We start from the raw sequence: 13938 nt of genomic DNA, 5'->3' as shown, positions 1-13938 counted from the left end.
GGCATGAGGGGCTGTTTTTTTAGCTCGATTGTCATGATGGTTGCACAAATCTAAACATCTTAATACTCATAAATGTACACCAAAAAAGGCCATTTTTATTGTATGCTTACTTGAAACACAAGATACCCCACTACACTACAACTAGAATGGCTAATATTAAAGATGGGCCATACCAAAAGTGGATGAGACTAAGGAGTGACTGGAACTCTGATCCATGCTGGTGGGTGACGGAAAATGGCACAACCGCTTTGGAAAACAATTTGGCCTTTTTCTTAAAAAGTAAATCATCCACCTGTCATGTGACCCAGGCATTCCCCAGCTGGATATTTACCCAAGGGTGATGAAAGCATTCAAAGGTTTGTCCACTGAAGTTCACAGCAGCTTTACTTGTAATAGCCAAAACTGGACACCACCCAAAGAGCCATACAATGGACTACTACTCAGCCATTAAGGGGAATGAACTATTGATACATGCAACAACTTGGCTGAATCTCAAAATTATTATGTAGAGTGTAAGAAGTCAAGCAAAAAGATTAAATACCACATGATTTCATTTATGTCACATTCTAGCAAATGAAAACCAATCTAGAGTGACAGAAAGCAGATTGGCGGTTGCTGGGAGTCAGCGGGATGGAGGGGTACAAGGAAATTCGGGGAAGGATGGATGGTTTCCTTATCTTGATTGTGGTGATGTTTACATGGGTGCATACATGGGTCAAATTCATCAAATGGCACATTTTAAATAGGTGCACTTCATTGTGTGTTAATTATACCTCAATAAAACGAAAAAGAAAAGCTGTTAAAATAATAGTGCTGAGCAAAATTTTATCAAGAATACAAAGAAATTTCCGTAACTTCATAAAGGACATCTACAAAACTCAATCAGCAAATAGAGAAGCATGGAAAGCGCTCTCTTTAAGTTTAGGAAAGAGGCAAGAAGTCCTCTGTCACCACTCTGACATCCTAACTAGTCGCAAAGAAAGTGGAAAGAATTCCAAGGAATGATTTTATATAAACACTGTCTCCTGAGTCCAGTACTTCTACTAAGCCCAGAATGTATTTAGTAGCTAGAGTTGTGAATGGGGACATGTTTTCAGAGACTATGCAAAATTGCATTTTTTTTTTCCCTGAAGAACAAAATGTGTTCATTAGTCTCAGAAATGAGCATACAACCCCTTCTGACTCCCTCTCCCACCCCCTCAGCAGTGGTGCAAGGATACCAAGACTCCTTGGATACCAAACTCCCTCCCCCCCATCTCCTTCCCACCTTCCCCCCTCCTCCCCACCCCAACACCACTTCTCTTTCCTCTCTCCCTTCATTCACTCAAGCTGTTTAAATAGGATGAAATATATCCTTACATCTTTACTGAATTCAGTGATTAAAGTTTTATGTTTTAATTATAAAATGGATGAGGCTCCAAATCAACCAAACTTCATTTTTTATTTTTTACCATTGCTCTTCATTTCCTGTAGGATATTATGAAATATGTCCAGCCCCAGCTCAAGGTCTGGGACCCAGAAAGGCCTCGGGTGCCTGTCAAGTGATTAGAACTCTCAAAGCCCTTACTGTCACCATAAATAATTTTCAATTAAATTATCTTCCTCATTTTATATCTGGCATTTGGTGCAGGCTGAATTTTAACAAACTGAAGACCCCTTGCTCGGTACAATTGTCCGCTTGGGGTGGTGGTGGGGTGTTGCTTGGAAGAGGGACGCTTGGGATGATCATGGAGAGGGGCCTCTCCGGTGACCCTTCAGCTTCAGAAACGTGGAGGGAAGGAGCACGTCGCCAGCTTCGTTTTCACCCAAATGAGTGCACAGAGAAGTGCTGTGTTTTTAACCAAATGCTTTTATTTCTATCTGTAAGTGAAACGCACTGTTAGAGACCTGCATGAAATATCAAAAGGCATTTCTACATTCTTCTTTGTTTAACTCTTCCTTTCTGGTCAGAAAAAGCTCTAAAAAAAAAAGGAAGGTAGAAAAGATCTGGCGAAGTAAAGCAAAACAGAAACCAAACTGGCTTTATGAGATCCACGGAGAAAAGCCCTGCTGGCCTCTTGTCCGCGTGTGAAACGGTTAGTAGTCGTCGTAGTTGACGCTGGCCCCGTGCCGAAAGCTGTAGGGGCTTCGGGGACCGTCTTCATCATAGTGACGTTGGTAATAGTCGCCATAATATTCGTGCCCGTTTCGATCTCTGTTAAGCCAATACGTAATGTCATCTTCAAATTTCTGAAGGAAAAGAAAAATAACAATAAAGGGTTGATCTAAGGACACACACTCCCCTAGGTCACTGGCTTCCTGCCGGGACTTCTCTCTGGGGTGGCTTTTCTTCCTCAATTAGACACCCCTTACTAAGAGTAAGTCTTTGCCATAGTATTCTTGTGCTTAGCAGTCAGTGCCAGCCACCTAAAGAATGCCGAGAAAGCTATTCTCCAAAGGAATGCACACCTGTACCTTTGAAAACTTAAGTCGCACCAGTTCTAACTATGCCCCACACTTGTTTTTCCCTCTTTTTGGTAAAAAAAAAATTTAAAAAATTGCCAACTTGACCTACCATCAAGTACTATACATTCTTGCTGGGACCACTGCTTTGCACATGGTAGATGCTTAATACGTGTTGGCCAAATAAAATCAACCTCTGCACTGGCAGAGCACGCACAGGTGGGTTTATTCATGCTGCAAACGCTGGTTAAAGGGGCACAGCATGTCAGGTGCGGCGGTAGGCACTGGTGGGCTGCCAAAAGCAGGTGAGACATCCTCCCTGCCTTCAGGAAGCCTACAATTTGTGATAGATTTGAATATAGACAGTTGCAGTTAATAAGACGGGAGGGGAAGGATGGACGATTAATAGAAAGTACAGCAGGACATTCAGATTTCTGTCTCGGGCCACTGGTTTTTGCTGTTAATCCATTTTTAAAAGCAGAAGCTACTCTTGTTGGTGAGGGTGCAAGATAAGAGGTTTCGTGTGAAGGCGAAGAGGAGGGGAGTGAATCTGCACGCGAGCCTCCGGAGACAGCTGGGGGTGTCTGTATGTCACGGAACCTGGGCTTCTGAGCCCGGCGTTCTCGTGGCCTGTGCACGCCTGCCTCCATGTCTAGGATGCCCTTGAATGCAGGTTCACGGGCACCAGCCCGCACCGTCTGGGTTGAGTTCCCTGGTGATTGGGTCCCAGGGATCTGGGTTTTCATTTTAATCAGGCTGTCAATTAAAATTTCATTTTAATTGGGTTGTCACTCAAGTCTGAAAACTCTGTGGGGCTGGAGTTCCCTGCGGAAGAGCTGTCCATTTTGGGTGAGCGGGCATAAAACCAAAAAGGAGGGCCACGGTAGGCCGGGCAACTTGCTCACTCCATCGGCCAAAGAAGGGATCTTTGTCCTTGATGACCTTTCTGAACTCTGACCGCAGCCTCCTTCCCTTCCCCGCTCGTTCTCATGGTTATTTTTTTTTCCATGATATAATCTTGTTCCTTGCCTTTTGTTATTTGCTAAATTTATTTGAGCTTTTGGCTGAAAAAACATACATATATTTTTAATAAAATTTGAAAATTTTTGTGAATTCAGAAATAATGCAAACTCTTTTTTAAAATCTGTATGTGGGAGGAGGACAAAGAGAAAAAGAAGGATCATAAAATTCCACTACCAAAGACAACTGCTTGTAACATTTTGCTGTATTTCCTTCTAGTTTTTAATGCAGAATTTGTTATAATCTTATTTTACATACATATTAGTTCTGTTTTTGTCACCAGACATTATTTTGGCCTTTTCTCCATGTTAAACTTCCTGCCCAGCAGATACTAGGCGAATTACTAAAAGATGATATACTGTTTCCATCCATCAAGTCAGAAAATTTATCTTTTTTGTTTTCAATGAGAATCCCTGATACTGCTGAAGGGGCTAGAAAACTAGGGTTCTCATACATGACTTATGAGAAAATGTAATTTAAAAATATTTGGAGGCCTTTATACGTGCTTCTGTATTTTGCCCCAGTAAGTCCGCTGGTCAGAATGTACTGCTAAATAAGGAACAAACTCTATACACAAAGATCCAAATAATGCTCCTTTCCTGTTAAACAGAATCAGGCCCCCTCCAAGACATGTTCCCAGTTGTGCAGGCAAACCCATTTGTAAATAGGATCTTCACAGATATTACTGGTTAAAGGGGGGCCAAACAGAACCAGGATGGGCCCCGAGCCAATGTAAGTGGGGCCCTTACGAGCAGAGGAGTAGGACATGGGGGGAGGGGAGACAGCTGGCCAGGCAGGCTGAGTTATGGACTGCCAGCAAGCCACCACCAGAAGGCTCCGGACTTCAGAGAAAGCTCCATTATGCCGGCACCTCGATTCTGATGTCTGGACTTCAAAATGTGAGAGAATAAATTCCTGTTGTTTAAGCCAACTGGTCCGTGGTATTGGTTACAGCAGCCCTGGTAAACTAAGATGTGACCTATTAGGTTGTTTTGTGAAAGCAACTTAATCCACATAAGTGCTTAGAATGATGCTTGGCAGAGAGTTTAGTATGAAGTGCTTAGCTATTTGAACAGTAAATATATATATATATTTTTAGTAGCAAAAAAGATCATAGAGAACAATCTATTTGTCCAGTGGTAGGGTGCAAGAAGGAAATCGTGATACAGTCACATGATTTGATTTTCTGCAGCCACTGTAAAGGTTGTTTCTAAGGTGGTGGTTGTTTTTACCTATTATAGTATTTCGTATGCCCCCTCCATGCACCATATGCATCGTGTGCCCATTTGGAGAAACCCATCGGCTGACCCCATTGAAGATGCTGCCCATGAGACACTCATCTACCACTGGGCAGGAGCACACAGGCTAAATTTCACAGAGGGCTCTCCTAGCGAGTGATGGGGTCATCCTTGTCAGTCACTGTAAAAATGCTCCTGTGCAAGAGAATATAAGCTTTTAACTGTCTACCTTTCCCTGGCCACCATCTTACCTATACCAGTTGTAAGTCTGTAATTACAAGCATTTTTTTGTCCTTAAGTCCATGAATTTATCCATTAAAGCTATTATTTAGACCCACAAACTGAAAATCATTTTTTTCCTCTAATGCATTGGCAACTTTTTTCAGAAATATCTGCAAAGACCTGTCTCTCTTTAAAAGTCACTTTTTATCTCTTTCCATTATCCTCAAGAGTCCTTGCATCGATTTTATTGTTTTTGACATTTCAAGGTAAAGCTGGAAAACTTTTTGTGGTTTTGAGTTATTTAAATGACACCCAGGGGTAAAACGTACAGATAAATTAAAAAGGGTTCCTAGGAAAACCACATTCTTGATTAATTTATGGCTCAGCCATTTTAGCCTCTGGCCTTTATGGAATTCTGTCTTCCAAGCCTCTCCTCGCCTGAGAGATTCCCCTCCGAGCTCAGTGTGATGGGAAGAAAATCCAGCTGATGTCATTACACCACTCGTATTACACCAAAGAGCGGTTTGCATCTAACGGGGGCTCATGTTTTTGGAACGCATAATGCAGCCTACATTTTCTGGATTCTATTTCCCAGCCTTTCCTCCGTCCCCACCCCACTGCCCCGGGGACAGTGAGACGCCCAGTGGGAAAGATACCTACAGCTTCATCAAAGCCCAGGTAGAGGAAGTGCTGGTACCACTGCTGGACTTCCGGCCGGGTCCGGTCCCACAGCTGGCGTTTCGGGCGTTTCAGGCTGTTTAAAAATTCTTTTGCTTTGCTCTCGTCAACGGCCACTTTAGTCTTAGCGGGGGCAGATGCTGAAATGATCAATTTCCCATCCCCAAAGGCCAAAAAATTAGCTCTTTTTGTGTTACTGGGGTGAAGCACAGTTACTATATCCTGCCCTCCCCCTCCATGCATAAGATGGTTTTGACTCTTGGCTTCATCCTTCCCGTGATGTGCGATAAAATACAGCACAAAAACATCACTTTTCTGTGCTGCTTGTAAGCTCTCCCATTTTTTGGGTCCAGACATATAAAAAAGCACAGGCTAAAACAGTTCACCTTCTAGGGTCCAGGAAAAAAGTGAAATTCGGCTCATCCCCTGCAGCCCAGGCACCATGCCCAGAGGGGTGCGGGCAGTGGCTCACAGCAGGGCCCCTGCATTCAGGGCACAGAACTGCATGCCTAGTGCACGCTCGTTGTCTGTGCAGATGCGAGAGGATGCTGCTAACTGAGAAGACTGAGCAAAGAGAACTGGAACCACGAGCCCTGCGAGGGCAGTGACTCAGCCCCGCCTGGCAGGAGACCCGACTTCTCAGAGGAGGTGGCGGGCACGGGCAGCCCCCCTTGGGCTACCACCTCTGGGCCTCAGGGGCTGATCCCCGCCAAGCAATCAAGTGCCGACCGGTGCTCAACCCTGGCTCTCCTCTCACACCGCAGCTAAGGCCATCTCAGTGGTGGACCCGGGACCACCTTTACAGGCTGAGCTCAGAGGAAGCAGCTGCTGCACCCATCCCAGCGGTGGCTCCGAGCAAGTGACTGAACCGTCCCAGCCTGGCGCCCGCACCTGCAACGCTGGACTGGCAAGCCAGCGTTGTGACGAAAAACGAAGAACGAGTCAACAGCGTCGGTAAAGGGCCTGCTGTCGTGCCAGTCGCTGGGTAAAAATAGCAGGCTTCGCTTTTGCGCCTCTGGGCCCCCGTGTGCGCCCCTCAGTGCCTGTGGCAGGCGCTCAGTGGGGGCTTCCGGCCCTGAGCTGAGGAATGCCCGTGAGGAGTCGGGATGATGGCACCTGCTCGTTCTCAGGCCCCACCTCCGACAGGCTGGGCCTGTGAGGGCACCTGGTCACCCCTGAGCAGCCTGGGCCACCTGCTAGCCTGGGGGTGCGCCAGGGCCTCCCGAGGGGCTGCAGATACTGGGAGAAAGCTGCCGGGAGCTCTGCCGTAGGGGGGAGCACCCCACGAACCCCCTCCCCCAGAGGGGGCCGCACAGGCTCCAGGAATCCGCGGGGGGAGCCGGCTGTGAGGGCCCCCTGGGAAGCACGCAGATAAGCAGAGCAGACCTCGGCCCCTGGAGTCCCCCATCAGCCAGGAAAGAAAAGAAGATGGGGTTACCAGGGTCACCTCAGAAATGTGGCCAAGATGTTCATTCCTAAGGGAAAGATACCGCTTCATTTTACAGATGGAGATGAAAGTTCGGAGAGGGGAAAGGGCAGTCACGGGCCATCCCCCTCCCAACTGACTTCCTTGGTCCAGTAGCTCCAGCAGGAGAGCGGGTCCCGAAGCTGCGTTTCAGGGCCCCAGCCTGCTCCGCTGGCTCCGTTCTGCTGCCTGCCACGCTGACGTTAGAAGCATTTTTTCAGAACAGGGGCTAGCTGCAGGAAGGTTTTCCTGTTTCAACCTGCTCCCCTCCGGGAAGAGGTAATTGGATACAGAGTACACAACAATGCCCTTCCGAGTACTCCACCAACAGAGGGGGTTTTATGGACTCCAGAGGATATGCTCTAAATTTAGATATGCGCTCTCAAGTGTTTGGTGGTTCTAAAATAAACCGTTCAATTAACACTGTCACACTGTTTCTTTCATTTTTGAGTCCACACTGACAGCCTTCCAAAAAGCAATCTTCATTTACCAGTAATAATATTTATCTAATAAAATACTACCCCACATACCCACAGAATAAGACCTTGGGATCCGTTACCCTTTGTAAGGAGTAAACACTTGATCATCCAAATACGAGACTCTGGGCAGTGTGTTCAATATCACCGCTTCCTTTCTGGCAGGTAAGCAAGTGGCCCTTATCCATTTGGGGTATATTTACCTTCTCGCTTTTGAAGCATCAGCTTGAGTTTATTTCCACTTGTGCCACCTAAAGGAATGATAAATGGATATCAGTTTCAGAGTTGCACCATAGCCTTGAATTTCTCAAACATGGATATCTGTCGGAAAAATGATTTGTGTGCCCCCACCTCGGTTTGGTAACTTGGCCATCAGCAAAGTCCTGACTGCGCTACAGGACAGGGTTCCCCATTAGCATCCCCCGCGACGCGGTCACCGCTAATGCGGGGACCCCTTCCTTTCATCCTTCCCTCATCCCCATGCACATCCCCCATGGAAAGCCATCTTCCGCATCAGCCTGCCCCCACCGCGTGGTCCTTTCCTTCTAGGCACTAATCATCAGAGACACAGTATTTAATCACAGTTGTGGCCCCCTCCTGCCAGGAAACAAAATACAGGCTGCCCACGGCTCATACTGGTGACAATGGCCACGGCTCACCAAGGGTGGGCCCTAAACCCAATGACTGCTCTCCTTTCTAGACAAGGAGAGGACACAGGTACAGAGAGAGGCCGGCCACGGGAGCTAGCGGAAGGCAGCGAGCAGAGTTTGCCGCCGCAAGCCAAGGAACACTGGGGCCGCCAGAAGCTGGAAGAGGCACGAAGGATCTTCCCCTAGAACCTTCTGAGGGAGCAGGGGCCCTGCCAACACCTGGCTCTCAGATTTCTAGTCTCCAGAACTGGGAGAGAATTGACTTCTGTTGTTTAAAGCCACCCAGTTCATGGGACTTTGTTATAGCAGTCCTGGGAAAGTGACACGTGGGTGACCAGATGTGCACGTGCTCAGCTATTTCATACATTCCAGAAGCTGATTCAATGGGCAAATTGGGTGTCTCTAAATAGTGGGTTTTGTTTTTCTGAAAAACGCTAACTGGAAAAAAGAATAATTTTTATTGAGTGCTTTCTGGGGCTTATTCTCTATGCTAAGGATTTCATGCATGTTTGTTTACTTAACCTTCACCATGCCCTTGTGGTGGAAGTACTGTTCTCACACAGTTTTAAAGATGAGAAAATAGAAGCACAGGAAGATGAAGATTTGCCCAAGCACAAAGAACAAAGTCCTGGAGTTGGAAGTTGAACCCAAGAGGCCTGGGTCCAGAGCCCATGCTCCAAACACTGTGTTTACTGCCCCCACGCGGCTTCCACCTGCCACAGCTCTCTGTCAGCTGCCCCCTCCCACACACTAAACGATGCATTCTGCTTCTAGAAGGCGGTACTTTGGCGGTATGTAATGTAAACCAGAACTCAGATCTCTCTCTGATCCTGCCTACATGGAAAATTTTCTTTTTTAAGTGAATTCAAGTCAGGTACCTTGGATTTTTGGTTGTTTGTTTTTTTGTTCTGTTTTGTTTTCTTTTAGGTTGTGGGTAGATGGGGAGAGGGGGTGTCAAAAGCTTTAAAAATGTGTTGTCAGTGACAAAAATGTTTCCCTGTTTTTACCAACTCAGTCTCTCCCAATTGAAAAGTGGGCTAAAATATTGAGAACAATTCATTCAAGTTTAGAGTGGTTAAAAGTGGGTTCACTTTTCTAATATCCTGATTCATAGACTTAGAGCTGGTTCTGGTGCCTGTCCTTGATGGAGCCACTCACTTTGCCGACACCTAGTGGCAGTGAGAAGCAAGTGAGCGGGGTGACACACAGATGGGAGAGAACATGCTTTAATTCTCACAAAATTCAGCCCAATTGCACAGCCTGCCCAGGTCATCCTGTAATCAGGCATTATTTGTACATTTGCTGCTGTTTTCACACAATTCTGAAAGTGTTTCAAATCAACCCAGTCATTTTCATAGAAAATCCCATTTGGCCTCACAGAACAGCCCCCTTCACGTGGAGAACGGGTTTGAGGGCCTGTGAGGTGTTTGTCTAAACTTGCAGGGAAGAAGAACCTCTAATCCTTTCAGGTAAAATGAGACACAAGGTTTGTCTCGTGAAGGGCGAACTGGAGCTCCTGGGGAGCCCCCGGGCTTCCCGGCCCGGTTGAGAAATGCCTTGCGGTGGCGATGCTGCTTCTCGGGCAGGCACCCCTCGTCAGGCACCCCCTCGGGCCACGGACAGCCTGCGGGCATCTGAAAAGGTGTGGGAAATTGTGTGTCCAACTGCAAAGGTGCAATGTCCTAGGAAGAGGAGCCATTGTTTGCACCAGTCTCTCAAGTGTCTGCAATCCAAATAAAGTTAGGAACCCCTGCTTAAAAATTTACTAGGCCCCTGGGGAGAGAAAATACATTTCCGAAGCCAGGGCTCTCAAATGACCACCACGCGTGGGCTCTTAAGGCAGCTGCCTTTCGTCAGTGGGCCCAGGGGCAATAAAACATGAATCTGAACACCGCTGGCAGCAGCCCCACTGGCCCATAAGCAGCCACTTGCCACTGCCCCTATAGGCGCTGTGTTTGCAACGTTTTTGGGTGTAAGTTGATTGCATGTAGAAGAGCTGTGCCAGCCAGGGAGCTTGCTGCCGGTGTCTCTGAGATGGGACGGGCAAACTGCTAGGACTTACCAAGTGCCTCCCTCATGACTCGCGGCTGGGTCTCCCAGGGCAATCCCAGGCTATGCCCGTGGTCCTGGGTTATTTAGTGATAGTGCCCCTTCCCTCTCTAAGTGTTCCAGCTTGGACAATCAACTGTAGGGTCACCCTATTTTTAAAGACTCAATGGCAGAGCCAGAAATGAGAAGAATCTAGAGCTCTCTGATGATCCTGAAGGACTGGGGAAGCAGAGTGGTGGTGGCTTCACATCTTCCAGGGAATAGCTGGGTTTCTCCGGGACAGCTGAGCTCTCAGATTAGTGCAGTGGGCAGCAGCCAGTGGTTTCCGGCTCTGGGCACCACAACAGTCTACAGCGATGGGGTTCTTGAAAAGCAACTGCAGTCTGGGGCTGGGTTAATAAAAGGATATAGCATCTTGAAAAAAAAGAAAATAAGTGTCCTGTTTCTGTGCCATCACTACTTTGACCAGACTATCCTGCTACTGTTTTGTTCAATTTACAATATTCACTTTAGGAAAGTCAAAGAAAAATGGGAGTTTTGGTCAGAGGAGATGCAAATGGTAGCCAAGAGCTCAAACATTTGTTATGTGAGAAAATATTAAAGGAATTTAGCTGTTTAACCTAGAGAGATGAAACTTGCAGGAGGAGAACTATGGCTCTTAAGGGGCCAATTGCTGTAGATTAGGGCGTTAAGTCAGGTTTCCAACAGCTGGGCAGTCACCCAAATATGAAATGAGTCTCCCTGAGACGTTTCTGATCAAGGCTTGCAGGAGGTGTTTGAGCATAAGTATTTGGTAAGAGGGGATTATTTAATTCGATGGGGGTGCAACTACTACTTCTCTTCCAATCTTAAGAGTCAATGAAGAAATCCATAAAAACATTTGCCAAAGAAGATAAGATCTTTGGTACTAATATTAGCATTCATTAATACCTTAACATTTGCCAATCTTTTAACAACTCACAGGGTAGCACACGGAGCTAAATATCGTCCTTCCATCTGTTTGCTGTCTGTAAAAGTGTTTAAAAATTAATGAGTAAAGTGTGGTTCCAACGTTGAAATAGATATGGGCTTTAGGCTTTAGTGATGAGGCTGCAATTTCTAGCAGCAAATGTGTGTAGCTGCTGCTCCAGAAACAGAAGGCTTCCCAAATCTCAGCTATACAACTGCGAAGCACAGGTAAACCCTGAATTATGAATTATGTATGTTGTTCCTGTGCTAATTACGAAACACTGAACTATAAATATTAATACATATAATTGGACACAAAGCTAAATTTGTTTGAATAAAGGATCCAAGAACCAGTGAACAGCTGTGACATTTTTTTTCTGCATTATGGATTTTTACCCCAGTATCATCACTTACTATTACTAGGCTGTGATAATAGAGCTAATTAGATCTTTCAGCTTCAGATTCAGAATTGCAAGATGCCCTTTTGTAGGTGCTAACTATTAATAAACTGATCAAGTCGAGGAATTAATATTTTTCTCCATTCAATGTTTTTGGATATTGTAGCGTCACCTTTGGGACTACATACATATAAAGATTTTCATTTTATATCATGAGATATATCATGAGCACATGCCAGTTCGATGAGATGAGATTTTAAGCTCTTGGTATGGAGTAACTAGAATGTGAGTCCTGGAAAGGAACAGCTTAGGGCCAGTGCTCACGTGGCTTTTTCAGATGTACTTAAAACGGGAGGAGCTAGTGGGGAAGGTAAATAGGTAATTACTGATTAGCATCACCTGTAGTTGTACTGAGAGCGCCCCCCGCAGGTCCCCCCCCACCCTCCCACTGCAGAATTCCTCCCTTTCTTCAGCAGTGAGTTGGCTTTTCCATGGCTGTTTTGAATAAGCAAAATACAGAACTGCAAGGCCAAGGTTGCTTTCAGTTTACCACTGTATAGTGGGAAAAGCAGCTGTCTCATTAACGAGTTTTCCTGAGCAAGTCACTTAACCCCTTCCAGCACCAGTACCTCCGCAGTACAACTGGGGTCGTAAGAGCTGCAAGGCAAAGCAGCAAGTACCAGAGGTGCTCGTGGATACCCGGGGCTGTGCAGATGAACCACAAAGCAGTGTGCACGTGTAAGCAGGTATTATCGGGGGAAAGCATACGAGTAATTCCAGGTAGCGGTTCTTAAAGTGGGGTCTGCGAACCCTCAGGGTGCGGACGCCTGGAGCCCACCACCCGGCTTCGCTCGGGGTGTGTGGGTGAATGTGCGCTTTTCCCAGGAACGAACTGGGAATTTTCACGATTGGCTGAGGGCTCCACGAAGTGGAAGGGGCTGAAGCACCCTGGAAAAGCGGCTCACCTCTCCGGGTACCTGCGGAAGGCCTGGCCCAGCGCAGAGCTGGAAGCGGACCTGCCGGCCGCCCACGCCGCCCCCGCTGCCCAGGCCCCGCCTGCGAGGAATCGGGGTGACGGTGCCCCGGCCCCTCCGGGAGGGCCCAGCCTCTGGACGCCCTCGCTACCCGCTGGCCCCTGCCCGTGGGCGCCGAAGCACTTCTTGCCCCACCCCGTGGCCCCCGGGCCCTCACTCTTGCCCAAGGTTACCCTGCAGCTCTGAGACAACGCACTGGAAAACCCTCGCCCCGGTGTCCCCGTCAACCCGCGGCCCTTTCCCAGTCTCCCACCACCCATCTCCCCTCTTGGGCGCCCCGGGCGCGCTACCCTGTGCCGGCCCCAGCCTCAGGCCGGGCCACCGCCCGGAGCCTGGCATCGCCACCACCTACCTGGGCCCAGGCACAGCAGCAGGAGCAAGACCAGCCCGGTCAGGGCCAGGACGGCGGGCCGCGCGGAGGAGGCGGCCATGGCCGCGGGCTCGACGGGGCGCGGAGGGGCAGGAGAGCGACGCGCGCACGGCGAGCCGCGGGGGCGGGAGTGGCGGGCACGCCGGCGGGACGGGCCCTATCTACCCCAGCGCGCGCCCCCGGCCCACGCGGCACGCGCCCTGCGATTCGCTCCTGCCGGCGCTGGCGGGGCGGGACTGCGCGGGGCCCGGCGCCGCGCCAAGGGGCAGCGGGCCAGGGCGGCCGGGCCCCGCGCAAGGGGGGCGCCCCGGCGGCCCCCTCCTGAGCGCCTGGCCTGGCCGCGGGGCCGCGGGTCCCCGCCAGCCGGCCCGCTTCACGGCCCTCGACGCCCCCTCGGCTGCAAGGCAGGGGCGCACAGGGAATCTTTGGGGCGCTGCGGCTGCAGAAAGCAGCGAGGCCCCCGCCGGCTTCCAGCGGCACAGGGAAGGGCGGCAGCAAGCCAGGAACGGGGCCGGTGCCTTCCAGCCCCGGGGAGGCGGGTGGGGGGACGCCGGCGTCCAGCGCAGCGCTTGGCTCATTCCTCCCACCCCTGCTCCTCTCCCCCCACCCTCGCTCTCTCACTGCCTTCTGGGCTTCACGTTGGCCTCAGCCCCCTCCCTTTCCTCTCTCCATCTCCTTCCCCAGCTCAGGGCCCAGCTGCGCGCGGTGCCTTTGGAATTTCCTTGCCCCGCACACGGCCCTGCCAGGGGGCCGTGGCCGCGCTGGCTGGTACTCCTGAAAGGCTCCGCAGACTGGCTTCTAAGGGCAGTCCAGGAAAACATCTCGTCCCAAACAACTCCCATAGAAAAGCCTCTCAGAAACCAAGAGACGGGTGAGTTTTGCAGGAGTTAGAAAAAGAAACACTTCCCACTTACGCTTGCTGGAATCTGGGCACACGTGGGTTATGCT

The 13938-nt window shown here is 49.1% G+C and overlaps 1 protein-coding gene across 1 annotated transcript; it reads right to left on the bottom strand.

Annotated features, from left to right (window-relative positions):
* Window positions 1-1831: 1831 nt before the first annotated feature.
* Window positions 1832-13128, bottom strand: ECRG4 (ECRG4 augurin precursor). The gene is made up of 4 exons (XM_058278287.2): window positions 12973-13128; window positions 7745-7792; window positions 5583-5740; window positions 1832-2229 (listed from the first exon to the last, which is right to left on the bottom strand). Exons 1-4 carry the CDS (start codon window positions 13049-13051, stop codon window positions 2077-2079), a joined length of 438 nt encoding a protein of 145 aa, XP_058134270.1. The 5' UTR covers window positions 13052-13128; the 3' UTR covers window positions 1832-2076.
* Between the last annotated feature and the right edge of the window lie 810 nt (window positions 13129-13938).

This window comes from Dasypus novemcinctus, chromosome 17 (genome assembly GCF_030445035.2).
Source record: "Dasypus novemcinctus isolate mDasNov1 chromosome 17, mDasNov1.1.hap2, whole genome shotgun sequence".
Lineage (NCBI taxonomy): Eukaryota > Metazoa > Chordata > Mammalia > Cingulata > Dasypodidae > Dasypus > Dasypus novemcinctus.
This window is presented reverse-complemented; position numbering and strand designations above follow the sequence as displayed.

Bases quoted from the DNA above. Each gene is read 5' to 3' on its own strand.
- ECRG4 (XM_058278287.2), bottom strand. From the start codon at position 13,051: ATGGCCGCCTCCTCCGCGCGGCCCGCCGTCCTGGCCCTGACCGGGCTG. The intron at 7,793-12,972 runs GTAGGTGGTGGC...TCATTCCTTTAG, and splicing joins GCTGCTGTGCCTGGGCCCAG to GTGGCACAAGTGGAAATAAA. The intron at 2,230-5,582 runs GTAGGTATCTTT...CTTTTCCTTCAG, and splicing joins ACCTGGGCTTTGATGAAGCT to AAATTTGAAGATGACATTAC.